Genomic DNA, 19654 nt, shown 5'->3' with positions numbered 1-19654 from the left:
ATTGAGGATTACTGTAGGAAATGACAATCTTTTGCCTGATGTTCCCACCAGATTTTTGCCCTATCTGTTTTGCTGCCTTTAGAACTCCCTGTTAACCAGTAGTAAAGTTCCTGTTCTCCTTTTAATATGATTACATTGACATAAATATAATTGGTATATTTAACTTATTTATAGGCTCCTAGTATATGGTACAAAATATAATCAGGGCCTGGACATTAAATGCCTCTAGCGGACAGCAGCACCTACTGTGCTATCCACTACAATGGCAGTGCAAATATGGCTTCTGGCCTACCACTGTAGCCAGACTGTACACTGCAACCTGCCAAACTAAATCCTTTTGACAGGTAAAAACCTTCCATTTAATATTAGTAAGTCATCTTTATGTAGGTTTTGTAGCCCACAAGGCCGTGTGCACGGCATTTGAAAGCAGGGCATGTAGACATTTAACATTAACCCTTATTTCCTTAATTAAGAAGCCAGCCGTTTGGTTATTTCAATGTTTATGGTTTTTAATAAGCAATTACATTGCCTGGACCTAGAACTACACATGCTTAATGTTCTTCTCCATTAATAGTTTAATACTTGCTGTATGCTGAATTATATAGTTAACTTCAGAAAAGGCCATACAACACCGATCAAACATGGTTTAAAGGATACTCTGTGGAACATCTCACTGGTTACTTTGCACTATGAAGCCATCTTCAGTGGAACTGAAAGCAACTTCTGCTAAGCGGCAGATTCTTTGTGGAACATTACTAAATTCACATCAAAGATATTTTGTAAAAAATATTTTGTAATCTTTGTAACTCTATTAGTAGAATCAATAAAACACAAAGGCTGGAAAAGGACAAATCTCTATTTTTGCATAGAGAATCAATGTCTGCTATGGTGATTTGGTCTACACTAGAATATGCATTCTTTACCTTACATTGTGTTTGTAAGATTACATGATTACAGTATAATCCAAAACAGTCTCCTCTATGTTCCACAAACATTTCCTGTTTGAAAGTTGCCAACTTCTTAAACTTCCTGTCTTACAGCGCTGGTTGATTAAATGACTGGCCCGGTACAGAGGTTGGGCACACTTGGCTAGATGCACGGCAGCTGGGCTGTGTACCAGAAACACCCTTCCCATCTTAGAAATTACTTTCTTTCCACTTTCCCCACAAACTGCCGGATGTCTGCGGCCAGAATTTCTGGTTGCTCAAAAGCTGCAAAGTGCCCCCCATGGGGCATGTCGGCGAATGAGACGATATTCGTGTACTTTTTCTCCGCCCATACAGGTGGTGCGTGTCTCAGTTCATTCGGGAACGATGCAACTCCAGTAGGCACTTTTACTTTAACTCGCTCATGCTTCCGATGACCAAGCCCATCTCCCAGGTTCTCCTTATAGAACCGCATGGAGGAGATAATGGAACCTGAAACCCAGTATATCATAATATTAGTTAAAAGTTCGTCCAGGGAGTAGTTCCGTTCTAACCCCCCATCCTCCAAATTACAAAACTCTGCATCGGTCCAGGTAGAAAGCTTTTCCAGAATGTACGCAGCTAGTCCAACAAGGGAGCTGATTAATCCAAAACCAGCAGTGTCGGGCTTCGTCGCCTGAATATGCAAGTAGCCGCTCTCCTTCACCATGGGATACAACACTTTCTCCGTATAAGGGAACATCTGCTGGACATACAGTTCTCGCAACCCAAAGAGCCCAAGGAAGTACTTCCTGAACAAGATAGCTAAAAACTGAGGTGCCCCCGGTGCGAGGAAGACCACATTCAAGTGAAGGCCTATGACATGACTGGGGACCAGCTGGGAAAGGTTGGTGCAGATCAAGGATCCCCAGTCTCCGCCTTGAGCGTAAAACTCACGAAATCCAAGCCTCATCATCAGTTTGTAGAATATGCGGGCCACCGCCACGGAATCACACCCTTTCTTGTGAGGGGCTTCTGAGAAGCCAAAGCCAGGAATGGATGGACAGATGACCTCAAAGATGTGCTCATCGCTCAGACCATGGCTGGATGGATCTGTTAGTAGAGAGATAATTTTGTAAAACTCGTAGAATGACCCTGGCCATCCATGTACTATCAGCAGCGGCTTAGCAGTGCGTCCCGCAGGTAAGTGAGGTGGCTTCACATGGATGAAATGGATATCAATGCCTTCTATATTTGTTTTAAAATGTGGGTACTTGTTGAGAATTTCCACCTGTTTTTGCCAGCTGTACTGATTTCGCCAATATGAAGCCACTTTTTGGAGGTAAGTCAAGTTAAACCCGTAGTGGAAGCGTATGTCCTCCAGCGGCGCGGTCCATCTGGTCAGGTCAATTGGTGCATGGAGATCTTTTAACATCTCTTCCGATGCTTCGATTTTAAAAGGGCGCACAGTTTTTTCTTCTTCCGTTTCTGGTTCCTCCCCTGCTCCCCACCATCCGTCCTCCATTTGCAGCGTTTCCTCCTTCTTCTTGAAAATATAATGGTAGATGACGGCCCCAAGCACCAGGGCCAAGGCAATTTCAAGCAACATGTTGGCCTGGCTAGCAGAGATCTACAAACACAGCCCGCTGCCGCCCCTTCTCAGCATAAGACTAGCGTCACGCTGTCCCAGACTCTGCTGGAAGCTCCAGGTCCGACCTGCTCCGATGCACCCGTCGGGAGCCCATTTAACATTAACATGTCTCTACAGTGACTAGCACCCAAAAGCTATTTTCACTGTGGCACATTGGTAGCTCATCCGCTATGGTGGAGAAGCGTCGCCCCACTGCTTTTAAGCAGGGCAAAGTAAAGGAAACATAAAATGGTAATAACTTTGAGTTATTATCATTAATGTTTCCTTTGTGAGCAGGCAAGTGGGCGGGGCTACTCTGTTCTCGGAGCAGGGGAGGAGTGGTTTGGCCACTCCTAATTGCACATGACTGTTAGGCTGGCCCTCTTGGGCCGCCCTAAATAGTCATGCACACCTTCTCTGTTCTCCACACAAGCTGCATTACAGCCTGCATGGAGAACATGCCCAGGCCCCCATTCCCTGGCTGAGCGTGGAACCAGGATGCTCAGACCAATCACAACGCTGCATTGCTTTGCTGCGTTGTGATCGGTCAGGGGAGCCTGGCTGTGCTTCCTGTTCCTTGAGTTTGATGAGGAGAGCAGGAGCAGAGACGCGGGACCTGGCGGCAAAGTACGGGTTTCTTTTTTTGTTTTCATTTTTTTTTGCATTGCGCACCCCCCTATGCGCGCACCTTCCCCCAAGCATGTCCCCCTCTGCCACTACGCGCGAGCCATGCCGGCTGCCACTGCTGTGGCAGGCCAAGCTGTCCTATGTAGAAAACCAGAGTACAGATGAAAATACTAACACTGTATTTCAGGAATGGGACCAACTAGAAAAATAATTAAACTACTATGTTTAATAGTTATTTAAAACCTGATTCAATGGTGGAGTGGGATTTTTAATAAATATTAAGGAAACTAACTTTGAGAAAGTTACCCTTACCTGCCTGAATTGTCAGATGACTAGTTAGCATAGGTCTCTGCCAACTTTCAGCCCTGATTATGTGTGAAAAAGGCGTGAAATGCCTCCCAGGTGCAACAATAGGCTGACCTGAATGGGTAAAGGTGACTCCTCTGAACTCCACGGATTATCGGGGTATGAGCTGTGGCATTCTTTTGACACTAAAGTATCAAATCCTGCTTGACAGGTCCATGGTGCCACATGTAACACTTGAGGCACACTTGAAAGTGAGAAAAAAAGAGTGCCAGGACAAATCTTGTGTATCTACTCTCTTGTTGCTAGAGGACTTTGCCTTTGTCCCACCACACTTCTGTCTCTGGGTTGGTTTGTTGTGGATACAGTGCCTGCCTCAAACTGGATTTTAGGGTTATTTGTGGTATAATACTAGGATTACAATAGCATACTGCCCACACAATACCCCAGCCCTCAGAGCACACGTTGAGTGCGGATGAAGAACTTCGCCATCTTTGATTCCCCCCGACACATTGCATTTGGGGCCTGTTTGCAGTAAGGCAAACAGGAACTACTGCTATAGAAGGCAGGCCACAGCCTGGGAACATTTACCCAATTGGTTAGGGAGGGGGGCAGGAGTCACCTCCACCCACTAGCTCATGCCATGCATAAAGTGGCAACCTCGGGCATCCACTTCAGAACATTTTCTGGACCTGCGGAATATCAGATGAGAACTAGACCTGCAGCCTGTGACCTGAGAGGAGCCCTAAATGGCTCAACCTGCTCTCTCTTGCACCCAGCACAATTAAATGGAATCCAAGGGTCTGTTGGCTGACATCCTGTGTGGAGACAACAAGCATTTTCCTGGAAGTATCCAGCTGGCCAGTGACAACAGGACCTGTACAGGACCCTTCTGTTGGCCTCTGCCTGACACCCTGGGATTCTCTAAGCACCTCCCCTGAGGTCCTGTGGGCTTTAGAAGTGTACACCAGTGGTAGATTGGGACAGCCAGGAGGTAAAATCTTTGACCAGGACGAACCTAATTCCTGAATCCGACCTGTGCTCTATCGCAGTCAGCCTCAAATTGCTCTTGGGTCCTGGTCTACCACGACCTTTGACTGTCATTGGTGCTTTGAAATTTTTGGCCATATTTTTATTTAAAACTTTTAAATGCCACATTTCTGGATCACTTTATTTGATTTTCTTCATGTTTATGTAATTTTGTTTATTAAATGTTACTTTATTTTGTAATTTGGTTTGAGTTTTTTATTGTTTTGTATTTCTACTGTATTACTGTTTTAATACTGCCCAAATACTTTAATCATTGATCTAAGTAAGCCTGTCTGCTCTGTGCCCTCCTCATCCAAAAACTCCAGGCAGCACAAAACACACAGGCCAGACCAGAATGATGCCAGGGAAAGGGGCCAGTCTCCCTTCAGTTCTAACACAAAGTCCAGTCCTGAAAGATCACCAGTGCTTAGAAGTTCTGCCTAAAGAGTACAGCATGAAGACAATGAAATTAAATGAAGGAAGTTTGCCAACAACGTCTCTCTGTTGCTCAGTGGCCACTTTTAAGAGTTAGCAATCAAACCAGAGGAATGCACCAGTATCCAGCATGGTGTTGGCAGCATGCTGGAACTGTCACCAATGGCCTGCACAATAACCCGATCATAAATAATGCTTGCCTCCACATATAATTACATTCAAAGTCAGACTTAGAACACAGCATCTCCTCCTGGGGGCATGTTGGAAGCGAAGCTGCTTCACAACATGTGCTGTTTTCTGTATTTTAGAAGTGCTTCTCCAGCACAGTCAATACAAATCGACTAACTGTGTGTGTATATAGGACCTACTTTTAGTGGGCTGATACAGGAAGTGGTCGTACTTTGTCCTTTACACTTCCTATCTGGCAGAATGCTCTCAAGGGTCAGTTGTAAGCAGTTGGAAACATGGCCATTCTTGAGTGGGAGTTTGTTTAGTTCCTTTCTCCATTTATCAAATTCAGTTCATCTCTTTCTGACAAGGTTTCTCAGAGCAGACTTTTTATATATTAAAAATCCTTAAACATAAGATAGTCCTACCTAAATTCCCTAAAGGGGTCAAGAAAAATCACAAAAGAAAAGACTAAAACACCATAATTTGTAAGGCAAAGGAAAAGAAAGAATGATTTCCTATTTAGACGTTGCTGTGCCATGGTGACCAGGGGCCAGTTCCGGAGCCCTGAGCTGGATTGCTGGGTGGATGGCACTCGAGCCATCCCCATCTGCGTTGTGCCCTTGGTAAATGTCAGCTTGGAAAGGGGTGGCAGGCTGGGGGAGGGTAGGCGTGAGGGCAGCGACGACCGTCCTTCTACTCCGCTGCCCTTCGCTGCTCGCCTCACGTCACCGGGCACCCACGGGGCTCTCCCGGGCAGCCGCTCACCCCTCGATCGGAGCGGCCGTCTCCCTGACCTTAATCGGCTCTGGCAGGGGAGGGCATCCGAACAGATGTTGCCTGCCAGTGGCACCATTGTGGATGGGCAAACACAGATCAGAAAACAGAATCAGCGAAATCAAGCAAGTCATCTGCGCCGAGGTGACAGGCGCGCGGGTCACGACGCACGTGACGCTGAGTGGTGGGAAGCATATTCTACGTGTCCCGGAATGCGGCTCGCGGGCCCCCGCGCAGCTACGGCGGTCCCAGATGTCCAAACGCGTCTCGGTGACAAGGCCCGTGTCGTGCCACCACCCTGGCCCATATGTCTTTTCTCGACTGGTGGCGTGGCGGCGCATTGCAGCTTTTTTTTAGAACGTAGAAATTCAAATCTGCTGTGAGCAGCGCTGTTTTCCGGGCTTTAGGCTTTTCATTAAACAGTCACTGAACTCACCATTGCGTAGAACAGTGTAAACAAACAGCATCCGAGTCAGCATGGGTTCCAAACATTTCCTCTAGTTAAAAAAAATGAGTTAACCAAAAGAGGCCCAAACTAATAATATTAATAATAACAGTTTTTGCTAATGCTATTAATCCTATCAGATTGGACCTCTTATTTTTAAACCATTTTTAACACGAGAAAAAGTTTATTATTATGAGGAGATAATAACAATATCAATACTTCTGCACATAATAATAATAACAGCCATAATAATATAATAATAACAATATATACAAAGAATACTACTAATAATATTATAGTGATGATGATGAGGACTTTATTATTAATATTATTATTAGCTTGGACCTCTTAAATTGAAATAATTTTTAACATGAAAAACAGTTATTATCATGAGGTGATAATAACAATATTAATACAGCTACTACTAATAAAAACAACACTAATAATGATAATATAATAATAATATATATATTAATATATACTAATACTACTACTGCTAATAATAACACTAATAACAATGATAATATAATAATAATACAAATAATATATATTAATAAAATATACTAGTACTACTACTACTACTAATATTATAGTGATGATGATGATGACAATAATAATAACTATTATTGTTATTAGCTTGGACCTCTTAAGTTTAACTAATTTTTAACATGATTAAACGTTTACTATTAGGAGGGAATAATAATAGTAATACTACTAATAATGATAATTTTTACTATAATCAGTTTTACATCGCTACCATACCTGTCCTCCCCAGATCCTCCTCTCGCAATACATTCTTGCTTTCTTCCATTTGTAAGTAAACATCCGCTAAAGCAGATAAAGCATCCTGCGCTGACCCGCCAAAACCACCATCAGTCCATCTGGTTATCAATTTAAAATGATTAATTCATGATTTTTCTTTCAGCTGTAGACAATATAAAACAAATCGCTGTTTGTTCATCATATATAACAATTTCCATATTAGCATTCATATTTCCTTGTACAAACATAAATGTAAATTATTCAAACTCCATTTTAGAAATTACTATTTAAAATATTCATAATTCATGTATAATACATATTACGACAGTACAGCCTTTCCCTTTTAGTAAGGTTGCAGTTACGCTGTGTATTAAATCACTCTTTGCCTAATTTCTTATTGTGTTTTGGTTGCCTTCTACCTGAATTATAAAATTCGCAGGAGCGGCAACAGCTTCATCATAGTCCACTTGCGTCGTCCAGGATATGGTCTCAGCTTTGGTTGTTGTTTCTCATGTGCTGATGATCAGTTTTAATGTTTTATGGAGTGAGTATTTATTTTCTGAGTGGTACAATCAATAAGTGCATCTTCCAAGTGCCAATGAACTTGTGCCATTTGTCCATATCATCTTGCCTCGGGAAATCAAATCTATAATAACACTGTCGCCAGAGATGACTAAACCTCAAAGAGTATCTCCTACTTACCCACCTCCTTTACGTACACCACTTTAGTGTCACAGTTGACCGATCCTGAGAAGAGTACGAGAAAACATTAGGGATGGGCGGAATTCGTTTAATTTAATACTTTCCTTTGTGGAAATTAAACGAAAATCTAGTTAAATTGTGCAGTATTATGTGAAATTATGTCAAATGCTGATCTGGCATTTTGCATTTTTTTTACCTTGAAGTGCGTCCTCACATCTATTTTGTTGCGCGGACACATTTTGTGTCAAAGTAATAGCGCAAAATTGAATGTGGTGCAAACAATCGCTTACGTTCCATTTGTTAGTATTGTTTCCATGCTCTAACAATAGCATTTTTACCCGAACACAAGCTCAATTATGCGACATGATGTAATAGAGTAATCTGGGGCAGTTCGCATAACAAGAATAATAACGCAAAATTCCAGATATACGCAAGATTGTGCCGACGTATGTTCAATCCATAACACCATATATGGGCCAGAGCTGATTGAACTTGAAAGAAAAAGTATTAAATACACAAGTTGCAGCACTGATGATGGGAGAAGCATTAGGACATATCAGAATCTGGATCCTCCCAATGGATAGCGTCTTCAAGTCGAGTACTTTTTTCCACATGTAAAAGGCTGGCTTTTAAACTCAGTCCTGGGAAAGGGGCCTACCTCCACAGTCCTTGTTCATTTCTTCCACCATGCTGCAATATGTTTGCCACAAGAAGATTAAACCACGTACACTTCAAACCTCCCAATTTTCCTCTATTCTCAAAAGCGTGACCATCGGAGGTCCAGGAGTACTGGATCCAAAGTATCAGTTTAACCTCTCAACATGGAAGACATTTCTATTTCCGTTCATTATATGTACATGTATTTTATATGGATATCTGTAGAAGACCACATTGACTTTCATTAGATACTGCTGATCTACAGAAGCCTTCATGCTGCGTTGCAGTTTTCTGCACCTCAGAACTGGACGTTCCAAGTCCCAATTCACATCCTAAGAAGACGGTTGAGAGTAGGTATTTGGTCAACTCAGTTTTCTTTCCCTATGTATTGATTGAGGTTCTAGGTCTCAGTGCCTTTCACCCCTCACTCTAAACTTTGCAATGGGCTGGTGCTTGAGTGCCACAGCAGTTCTCCCTTTTGGGCACACAGAAGCAAGTGAAAGCAGCACCCACCATGGGTGATTGAATGCTTAAGTTTGGACTTTCTTTTTTCTTGCAGAGTGAAGGGGATACCAGGGTTCTATGGCAAGAGATGAGCACTGTGGAGCACTCAGCTTGGTGGGCCTTGGAGTGCTCAATGTAAATATGTGCAAAATCCTCACATGATTTGGGGTACTATCGGCGGGTCTAATGCACTGCTATGTTGTAACTGCAATGCCATTTCAGACAGATGCTCAAGACCTCAAATCTGAGGTTCCTTTTTCATGCCAAAACGCTATATCCCCCATGCAGCGGATTACTTTGGAAAGGGATCTACCTAGTGAGGGTCTGCCATGTTATGATGCCAACCCTCTGTTAGTGCTTCGAGAAGAACAGCCCCACCTTCCACTACATTCAGTGGATACCAGTGAGTTTGAACATCTATCATCAGCTAGAGAAATAATGGTCAACAAGGCCTGTACAGGTATGGCCTTTGGTACTTGCAGCCCACTGCTGGTCACAGATCAGTAGTGATATATTCCTGGAGATTATGATCAAGCAGTTTCATGACCGGTCGGTGCCTCTGAGAGGACTGTAGAGCTGTGTCAGAGCAAGCTTCATGTCAGAGTCTAGCGTCTCAGACTCTGCTAGGCTCTGACCTAGCATTAAAGGCATTTCAAAGTGACGCCGTACTAGACAACAAACACCAAGGTGATAGGTAGAATGCTTGAATTAGCCTCACCCACTGGCGATTGCTTGGGCTCCATTCTATTCCATTGTTTTCATCCAATATGCCTACTTAGAGAGAGGCCTGTATTATGCAAACCAGTACTGACCCTACCCCATCTCGAATTGCCAGGTGAGACCCACTCCAGAAACGAACACAAGCAACCTCAGACAGTTTTGGCCTACTAAGGCCACGTCTGAACGATGCAGCTTGAGACCGTGGCAAAGTGAGCACGACCTACGTCTGGACAGACCCATTGCATTAGGGTGTCTACTGCAGCAAACAACAAGGTGACGGAGGGAATATTTGAATTAATGTCAGGCACTGGCGATGGCTTGGCGACAAATTCCAGTCCATCCCTTTTCACCCATCATGCCACGCTAGAGAGAGGCCTTCTATATGTAAATCAGTATTAACCCTGTCCCACTTGGGAGAATTCCATCACAAACTGCCAGTCGCGGCCCCCTCCAGAAAGGAGCACAAACAACCACAGACCGGTTTCAGCCTATCTGTGACTCGTCAGTAGGGCGCAACTTGGGTCCTATGGCACAGAGCACGGGCCGAAATGTAAGGTGCGAGCGCACTGTCGTATTAGGTAAAAGTTTATATTTTCAAAAAGTTAATTTCGTCAATTTTGTAGCGTGCAAAAACAGAGTGGCGCCTCTTGTTATAGGCGTCTAACTGAAAGTCACAATGTTGTGCTCCCCATCCAACTGTGAGAGCATCCCCTGTTGCACAGCTTCAATCCTTCTGGCTATCTCTCTGGGATAGCCAGAAGGATTGAAGCTGTGCAACAGGGGATGCTCTCACAGTTGGATGGGGAGCACAACATTGTGACACTGAGCACGGGTCACACATCTGGGGATATCCATCACACTTAGTGATTAATGAAATATTTGAATTAATGCCAGCCACTGACAATTGGAGACACATTTCAGACCACAGTTTTCCACCTACCATACCACTGTAGACAGAGGTTGGCCATATGGAAATCCGTACCTACCTGACTAGGCAATCATACGAGTGCCCTAATGTTCAATACACATCTGATATGCTGCTCAATGCTGGGCTAATAAGCCTTCTTGAGTATCAGGCCTTCGACCTGAAACCCTCCACTATACCTCAGGATTATGCACTGAAAGGCAGATTTACTCATTTTTAAGGCAATGCATCACAGCGACAGAATATGCTAGACTATGTTGCATAAGTGAAGGGGAAAATACAACACAGAGTCACTACTGTTAAGGTTGGCCTGCTTCTGCGGTCTTCCCCTGTGGTGGCGCTCTTAAGGGCTGCCTTGTCCGACACACAGCTTCGCAAAGGTGAATGTGCGCTCTCTAGCATAAGTTTTCCACTGAATGCATACTCTTCCACTACACATTCGTATGTATTGCCAAACTTAGAATGATCCCACATGCTTAATGCGTGCTGTGAACTTCAGCAAACATGAAATGCACATATCTTTTGGAGAAATGACAACCTTTCTTCTTGTTAGCACCTGCTTGTAGAAGGTGTTAGTCTTTGACACAAAAGCTAATCTGGCTATATTAATAGATGAAGCGTTGAGGCAAGAACTACGGGTGTTTGCAATAAAACACTCCTTTAACACCCTCTTGATGCAAAGTAAAGTAGAGCAAAACACTTTTTCAGCTGAAAAAAGGACCCCTTTTCAACACAAAATACCTTTTGTACTGAAAAGTAAAAACCAATGCGCTGCTTTGCATGAATTTGCGACTGTGCAAAATGATAGTGAATCGGGCCTTGGTGTTTCATCAGTGTTCTTAAAATGATAGCAATATCTACAACTTATGTAGCACATATCACAAACCAAAATTCTTGTGGGGTGTATTCAGATCTAGGTAAAATTAGGGGGTTCAAAATCTTTCCAGCAGAAATATCTTTTGTATTTGGTGTTGGGTATGTTTTGCATACACTGTTTACCTGTATGCTAATTAATGCTGTATGATACACATTAATGGTATTGGTGTCCATTTTGCTTGCATTATTGCCCCAGCGCACTACCTTGAACTAATACTTACTACCAGGTATGGTCTGGTGGTAGTTGTGTTAACAAAGAAGTAAGCACCATTTAATTTCACCTAAAATCCCACTAACTTGATGGCATATTTGAGCCCATATAATTGGCAACAGGTTTCTGTTTGATTGCGCTCTATTTTATTTGAGCATTCACATGAACACCGCTTCTTTGCCGACATTTTTAGTTCTCAGCTCAGACACCTTTAGCCGTCTGTTGTGAGATCTATTGTTCTCAGAATAGACAATATACTTAGTGTGGGCTCTGGGTCAGTACCTTGCTCATGAGTGGATAGATTTACTCTGTCACAGGCGTCTGCTAAATTGTATTTTACTATTCTAACATGGTCATCCATCAAGTTACAATGGTAAAGTAAAAATAGCTGCAATGCTTCAGTATGCATGTACTCATGAGCATCATGAAGCATGCATGCACATATGTCGCAATACACACAATCATTTGTGCTGTGGCATAAGCAAGATCATGAAGTATGCATGTGTATCAGTGGCCATCTTGGAAAGGGCTTTCTTTAATTAAAAAAAATTGCCAGCAATGTGTTTGAAGTCATTCACACATGAATGGTCATGAAAAAATGCATTGGCAAAGCCAATAGCTTATCCTTTTAGAGCCAAGACCTATTGGCTTTGTCAGTGCTTGTCCTTACCAGAAAGCAGTAGCCCCTTGACAACCATGCTGTTTAAGGGTAGCAGCATATGCATTCTTCTGTCTCTTGCTGTGTTCTTTGTTTACAGCATATTCTTTTGGTGCTTATTTTAGCTTAAGTCCAGAGACGTTTTAAGGTATGGGCAAAGTGGGCAATTTCCCAGGGTCCCCACCTTCCAAGGGGCCCTGGGGAAAGTAAACTTTAACTTGCTTTAGCTCAACTATGTGTACTTCTATATCTGAACATCTCTTCTCTCTGCCTACCACTATTTCTGTTTGCCCAGTGTGATCTTAAGAATTATTAGGGTCCTCAGAAAGACACATTTCAACTGTTTTTGTACAAAGCCATTTCCGATAGTTTGTTTGGCATCATGCAGGTTACAATTAGCACAAAAGTGTGTAGTGAAATTCAAAGGTATTATGAACGGGGGCCCCTACTGCAAAAAATATTTTGAGGTGGGGGAAAACAAGTTTTATAGGATGCTTTTAAATCTTCCCGTACGAACACCACTAGTACCAATTACTTTGGATCTGAATGTTAAACGGACAGACCATTATGCGATCTTAACACCTCTCACATTTTGGGTAAGACTGTGGTCTACCCTGGAATTGTTGCACTATAAGGCTGGTCTAGAAGAGATCATGGAGTTGGACTATAACAACATCATTTTATGGCTCAGGCATGTTTGTACATGGCTGAGAAAGATTGGCCTAGCTCAGTTTTGGTATGACCCAACTTCATTATCTCCATCCTCTAAGAAGCTGCTAAAATCTACTTCTTGGACCTATATTAAAAGCAGTATAGTGCACGATACAGTGAGTGGGGTATTAACAACTAGGTTTCTCTCGTTTAAGGATACACCAAAGTTCGAGCCATTTTTGTACGAGATGCGCCCACAATTGGCAAAAATGTTATATATGAAATTCAGATATAGAATATTGAACACTAACATAGTCATATCAAGCTGGGCTACTTACAAATCAGGAAAGGAGGACAAAGGTCTATGTTCCTTATGCTCAGACAAAACTGTAGAAAATGACTTGCACATTTTATTCTTTTGTTCTGCATACGCCAAACCCAGAAAAAAATGGATCAAACCTATTTGTCTGAATTTAGGCATACGATCATGTAAAGAGGCAGAAAGAATTTTAAGGTCTGACACAGCACAAGTAATTGTTTTTGCCGCAAGCAAATTCTTACTAGCTGTGAGTTTCGTATGGGCTAAAGCAAGATTGAAGTTATAATGAATTGAACAATTATCCCGGTTATATTTCCAAGAATGGGGCTATGCACAATGAATCATTTAGGGAATATTGATGTATAATTGGAAACCTAAAAATGTTGTTAATTGCCTCGGATGCACAGCATAAGAACATAACGAAGCGGGTCATGGAACATGTTTTAAATACCTGAAAGATCCTCTTTTTAATTAAGGATGTTTTTTTACATATTTAAAATTGTATCTTTATGTTTTTAACAAATGGGCAATATAAAATCATTAACTGCATTTTATTATATCTTCTGTTTATACTGTTGCATAAGATTCTATTGCACAACTCGTATTTGAATTTGGAAGTACATTTGTTTTATTTATCTTTTATGGTGTCAAGAACCGAAATAAACATTTCAAAATGAAATGAAATTAAAAGGTGTTATGAACAGGGGCCCAAAAATATGTCTTGTCTGGGGCCCCATAAATCCTTCAGAAAACACAGAGTTCAACTACAATCTTTAGACTCTTACTGTCTGAATCTTCACTTTTATACATTTGTTGATCTCACAGGTCCATGTTCCACTGCGAAAGTTTGAAAGTCATAGACTTGCTCATCACAGATACACAAGACTTCACGAGACCTATTGGGTTTTTCAGTTTGTTCCTCATGCTCATTGGTTTTAATAAAAAGATGAATACCCAATCATGTGCTTTAAAAGGTGGTAAATGTATGAGTTAACCCCAAGGGATTGGAAAATCAAGTCTCATTCAATGGGATTTAACTAGTAATTGCAAGGCACTGTAGTAGATCTTCTTAATGGTCACAGTAAATTTACCTTGCCCCTAGTACCGGGCAACTCATAATTATGGCCTTAGTAGGCAGTAAGGTACCATCCATTAGGTGGCAACTCACTAGTGTGTAGTAAAAGTTCAAACAATAAAAAAGATGCCCTTAAATTTTGAATTTATCTTGTTATATTTGTTGTGCTTCAAAGACAGGGGCCAAATGTCAGGCTGTGTCTTTTGACAAATTGCTGCTTTTTTAAAAAAACATCCCGATTGTTGCTCACAAACTCTACTCACTTTGCAGCCACAGAAAGAAAAGTAAAGTGAATTATCTGACTGTCGTGCTGGGGTACAGGTGTTTGAAGGGAAATCCTGTAGGGGTAAACAACCTTTACAACGCACTTTTTACAACGCACTACCATTACAACGCATTTTTTACAACGCAAAAACTTTTACAACGCATACCATTACAACGCATGTTTTTACAACGCTAGTACTTTTACAACGCATGCCATTACAACGTAAGTATTGGTAAGTATATAATTATATTTAATATTTTATATGTTTGGTTTTTTTTACGTTTTCAGTTTTTGGGTAAAGGGGTATTTTTAGGGTTTAGGGTCAGTTTTCAGTTGATGGGTAAAGGGGTATTTTTAGGGTTCAGGGTCAGTTTTCAGTTTTTGGGTAAAGGGGTATTTTTAGGGTTCAGGATCAGTTTTCAGTTTTTGGGTAAAGGGGTATTTTTAGGGTTCAGGGTCAGTTTTCAGTTTTTGGGTAAAGGGGTATTTTTAGGGTTCAGGGTCAGTTTTCAGTTTTTGGGTAAAGGGGTATTTTTAGGGTTCAGGGTCAGTTTTCAGTTTTTGGGTAAAGGGGTATTTTTAGGGTTCAGGGTCAGTTTTCAGTTTTTGGGTAAAGGGGTATTTTTAGGGTTCAGGGTCAGTTTTCAGTTTTTGGGTACAGGGGTATTTTTAGGGTTCAGGGTCAGTTTTCAGTTTTTGGGTAAAGGGGTATTTTTAGGGTTCAGGGTCAGTTTTCAGTTGTTGGGTAAAGGGGTATTTTTAGGGTTCAGGGTCAGTTTTTAGTTTTTGGGTACAGGGGTATTTTTAGGGTTCAGGGACAGTTTTTAGTTTTTGGGTAAAGGGGTATTTTTAGGGTTCAGGGTCAGTTTTCATTTTTTGGGTACAGGGGTATTTTTAGGGTTCAGGGACATTTTTGGGTTTATGGGGTACAGGGGTATTTTTAGGGTTTAGGGACAGTTTGGGGTTTTTGGGGTACAGGGGTATTTTTAGGTTTCTGGGTTAATTTGGGTTTTTGGGGTACAGGGGTACAAGGTAAAAAAAATTAAATTAAATAAATTAAATTAAATTTTATTAATTACAATTAATGTAAAAAAAAATATTATATACTTACCAATACTTACGTTGTAATGGCATGCGTTGTAAAAGTACTAGCGTTGTAAAATCATGCGTTGTAATGGTATGCGTTGTAAAAGTTTTTGCGTTGTAAAAAATGCGTTGTAACGGTATGCGTTGTAAAAGTATGCGTTGTAACGTCATACATCCTCCTGTAGGATGTCATTTTTGTAACACACAACAAAATGCAAATGAACAGTACGCATTCAGCTGTTAGGAAAGCAAAAATGAGGCCCATTTATTTTATTGTTATTCTGGAGTGTGATGGAAACAAAGATTTTAATAGGTTGAAAATGAATCAAGACACTTTACTTGGTGATGCACAAAGGATAAATATTCACTTAAACATAATTTCCATGCATTATCATTTGTGTGCAATATAGTTTTATCAGTAAAACTGTATGTTTATGTAAATTCATTGGCCATTTCAATTCAAAATGGGCTGCTGGTAAATGACAGGCGCTAGCACACAATGCTTTAGTTACATTAAAAAATCACTTACCTCATGTTTATTAAAGCTAAGTGGGTCGCGAAAGCTTGTAATTCTAAAAATTGGTTAGTGGTTCCAAAAACTTTAAGGACCACTGCACCACAGAATGCCTAACCCCTTAGTCCTGAAGATTGGTTAGTACACTAAACCCTTATTCCAGATGTAGCAGCATGATATGCAGGCAGGGCAGGGGATGAACAGTCAGACAGAAACAAAATAGCACAGGTGTGTGGGAAACTATTAGAAGCATGTTTGTATGCAGTCACAGATATATATGAAAGATCTCTTACATGTATGAGACCAACAGAGCCTTGCTCCTTCAATAAAAGAGACAACCTTTCTGGACTGAGAATATCTTCATTAACTCAGTTTTTAGTGTTGCCTAATAAGCCATTATTCTGTACCCATCAGCAGTTTATAGTCACTCTATGGCACCACCATAAATATGTCCATCCTTTCTGATGTACTACTAACCTTCCATTCAGATGGAAGATCTAAGCAGACTTAATATAGGAGGAGAAAGGAAACAGACGTTCATAAATTTACTGTGTCAGAAACAGGAAAAACAAACAAGCATTGGCAAATCAAATAGATCTCACCTATGTGAGTTCTGTTGGCTTTTCAATGCCTTTTACCCACGCGATACAGCAATGTGATTGCTGTTCATCATGGCTAAAAGTTAGTGGTGTGGCATAGAGGAGAGTAGAGCAGAGTGGAGTGGCATAGTGAGGGGTGGTGGAGTAGAGAAGAGTGAAATAGCATAGAGTGGAGTGACAATGTAGAGTATAGTGGCGTTGAGTGGTGTAGAGTCGAGTGGCATAGAATAGTGCAGTTGTGTATGTAAATAAACAAAGCATCAATAAAGACAGTAGATGGGGTGAAAGAAAAATAAATAAGAAACTGTATGCCTGTGTTAAAACTAAAAAAAGCACATTGCAAGTCCAGGAATAATACCGAAATGCTTAAAAAAAATGTGAGTGTTGCAAAAAGAAGAGGAAGAAGAAAGACAAGGAAGAACACATATACCTGGTCCAAGCTCCAGGAAGGAGCTAACACAAAAAATATAGGAAAGTCTATGCAATGGAGAGACTGCGCACGAGAGAGACAACAAAAACAACTAATAGTATGCTGTGGGCAGGTTATAAGCCCACCAAACTGTAAACAATATGTCTTGCAGCATGGCACATGCAATGTGTAGGCGAGGCCCAATGAAAAATCAGGTACACACAATGCAGAGTTTGGCTATGCAAACACCCATGATGTTTATCCATGTGGAAAATATCTTTCTGGCCACATACAGAAGGTGAGAAAATAGAAAATTACTGTGCAACAAACCAAAAGACCAAAGGAAAAACAGAGGATAGGCACTGGAGTCACCTGCTGATAACCAACAGTGTACTCGTTGTGGCATACAATGGCCACTCCAGGTGTGGCCTAACCATCCAAACTCTATGTCATGTCACTCACGTGCTGGGGACATACTGGAGGATAGTGGGGTAGACTTACACAAAACACTCTAGCATAAACAATAAGAGCAAATGGAATCCACGCTGACAGTCGTTTCTAAGCATTCTGCTGAACTACACACAGTGGCCTGCAAAGACTGCAAATGTAGTGCTGAGTAACAGATACCGTACTGTGTGCTTCATCTACACACGTCATTTGGAATAACCCCCCATTGACAAAATCATTCCCAGTTGTATTCAAAAGAGGACAAGTTCCAAAAATAATGGGGGAGGACACAGAAATGTATGATGGCTAGGCATGATCAGTGTACAATAATAGAGAGGACATTCCATTCTATATTACATGTAATGATTTCTTGGGACAGAAAGACTTATTATACTCAGTGAATAAAAAATGATATATTCATGATATTTGTTGAAAAGAAGCACACTCTTCCTGATCATCTGCACACCACACCTCTTCTTGGGGATTTCTTTAAAATCGAAGCACAAACAAAAGCAGTGACTAAGCAACTCCAACAGTGATTTAAAACAAATCCTCGAAATTGTGTAATAATTAGGCATATTCAGTTTAATCAATACACTTTCAAAGCTGGTTTTTACCATTTTCATGCTGTTTTTTTTTAAACTGTGTTGGCTTTGCTATCTTTGCACAGTTGATCGTTTAAAATAAAAAATTGTGAGAATTTCAGTAAAAACAGTTTTTGTTGGCGAAAAAAACGGCAAAAACAATTTTTTGTTTTGAAATGACCTGCAGGACATTTTGCCCATAGTAAACATTTCGCAGAGTTGCTAAACTTGGAAACGTCATGATATTGCGCAGTGTGACCCAGATTTACTAAAGTTGTGCACGAGCACTCCTGCAAATCTTAGAAACGCTAAGAATAATGTTGACCTATCTTCCCACACAAAGACATTTTTGCACCGAAAATTCACACTAGTGCAGCACCATATTACCTTGATGTACATAGTGGAAACCACCCGATAATCCATGCAACTGGCCATAACGGAGCAGGGCCGGCGCAAACGCGCATAGGATTTATTGCAAATGAATGCCTACTAAAGTCACGCAAAGTATCATGAATTAATGTGTGAAATCTTAGTGCCATATGAAACCAGATGCAAACAATGTGCAAATGCACACAAACTGTGCTATTCCCATGGGTAATAGTTAAAATATTATATATACATTTTTTAGGCGGCACATAATGTATTAAACTGATAATATTCAAATACCAGAAATATCAGGTGAATCAACCACCAAAAGCGAAGGCTTTAATTCCTTCCACAGTATCTGCCCAATACCAACAAAATGGAGTTATCACACATGTATCTGTGAAAATTAAAGTCCCTTTTCACATCGCCCAGCCATGAACGTCAATTCACCATACATATATAAATATATAAAACATGGGGTTTTAGGCAGCCAGACCGGTTACAGGAGGAGCACTACTTTGATGCATGCATGATGCGAGTAGCTATAGCTGGCTGGATTTGGAATTAGGTATATTTCACATAAGACTTAATTTTGGGTGTTTATCCACGTGCATATTTTTTTACTCAGTGGTACTGTGCAACGCTGTTGATTTTCACGTGGAATTCATTTAACATTTTTGATAAATGTACCCCTGTCTTCTTCACATGTCCACTTAACCACAATTTTAGGGTGAAAATGGCAGTCTTCAATAAAAGACAGCAGAAGGAGGAAGGTGGGTTGTGTTTATGACTATAGGAATGTATTTTACCTGCTATGCAAGATATTGACAGTACTTTTCAAATTTGCTTTACTTCCCATAACCCAGAAATTGTAATGTACTTATTGTTTATACATAATCAGTTGTATATAGTTGTGCACTCTTATTGTATGCTTAATATTATCTCCTGAATGATCTGTTTATTTCAAACTACTAGTATTTTATTGTAAAATGCTGATATGACCTC

At 40.9% G+C, this 19654-nt stretch overlaps 1 protein-coding gene across 3 annotated transcripts; it reads right to left on the bottom strand.

Annotated features, from left to right (window-relative positions):
* Positions 1-1143: 1143 nt before the first annotated feature.
* On the bottom strand, positions 1144-2514 carry LOC144798514 (epoxide hydrolase 1-like). Of its 3 annotated transcripts, none has more exons than XM_078669434.1 (2): positions 2149-2514; positions 1144-1587 (listed from the first exon to the last, which is right to left on the bottom strand). In XM_078669434.1, the coding sequence occupies exons 1-2, from the start codon at positions 2512-2514 to the stop codon at positions 1144-1146; spliced, it is 810 nt and encodes a 269-aa protein (XP_078525560.1). The 3 variants fall into 3 exon arrangements, with proteins under 3 accessions (XP_078525560.1, XP_078525559.1, XP_078525558.1); XM_078669433.1 differs by having other exon boundaries at positions 1144-1922; positions 2151-2514; XM_078669432.1 differs by having other exon boundaries at positions 1144-2514.
* Between the last annotated feature and the right edge of the window lie 17140 nt (positions 2515-19654).

This window comes from Lissotriton helveticus, chromosome 12 (genome assembly GCF_964261635.1).
Source record: "Lissotriton helveticus chromosome 12, aLisHel1.1, whole genome shotgun sequence".
Taxonomy (NCBI): Eukaryota; Metazoa; Chordata; class Amphibia; order Caudata; family Salamandridae; genus Lissotriton; species Lissotriton helveticus.
This window is presented reverse-complemented; position numbering and strand designations above follow the sequence as displayed.

Coding starts and splice junctions, on each gene's coding strand:
- LOC144798514 (XM_078669432.1), bottom strand. CDS start 2,514: ATGTTGCTTGAAATTGCCTTGGCCCTGGTGCTTGGGGCCGTCATCTAC.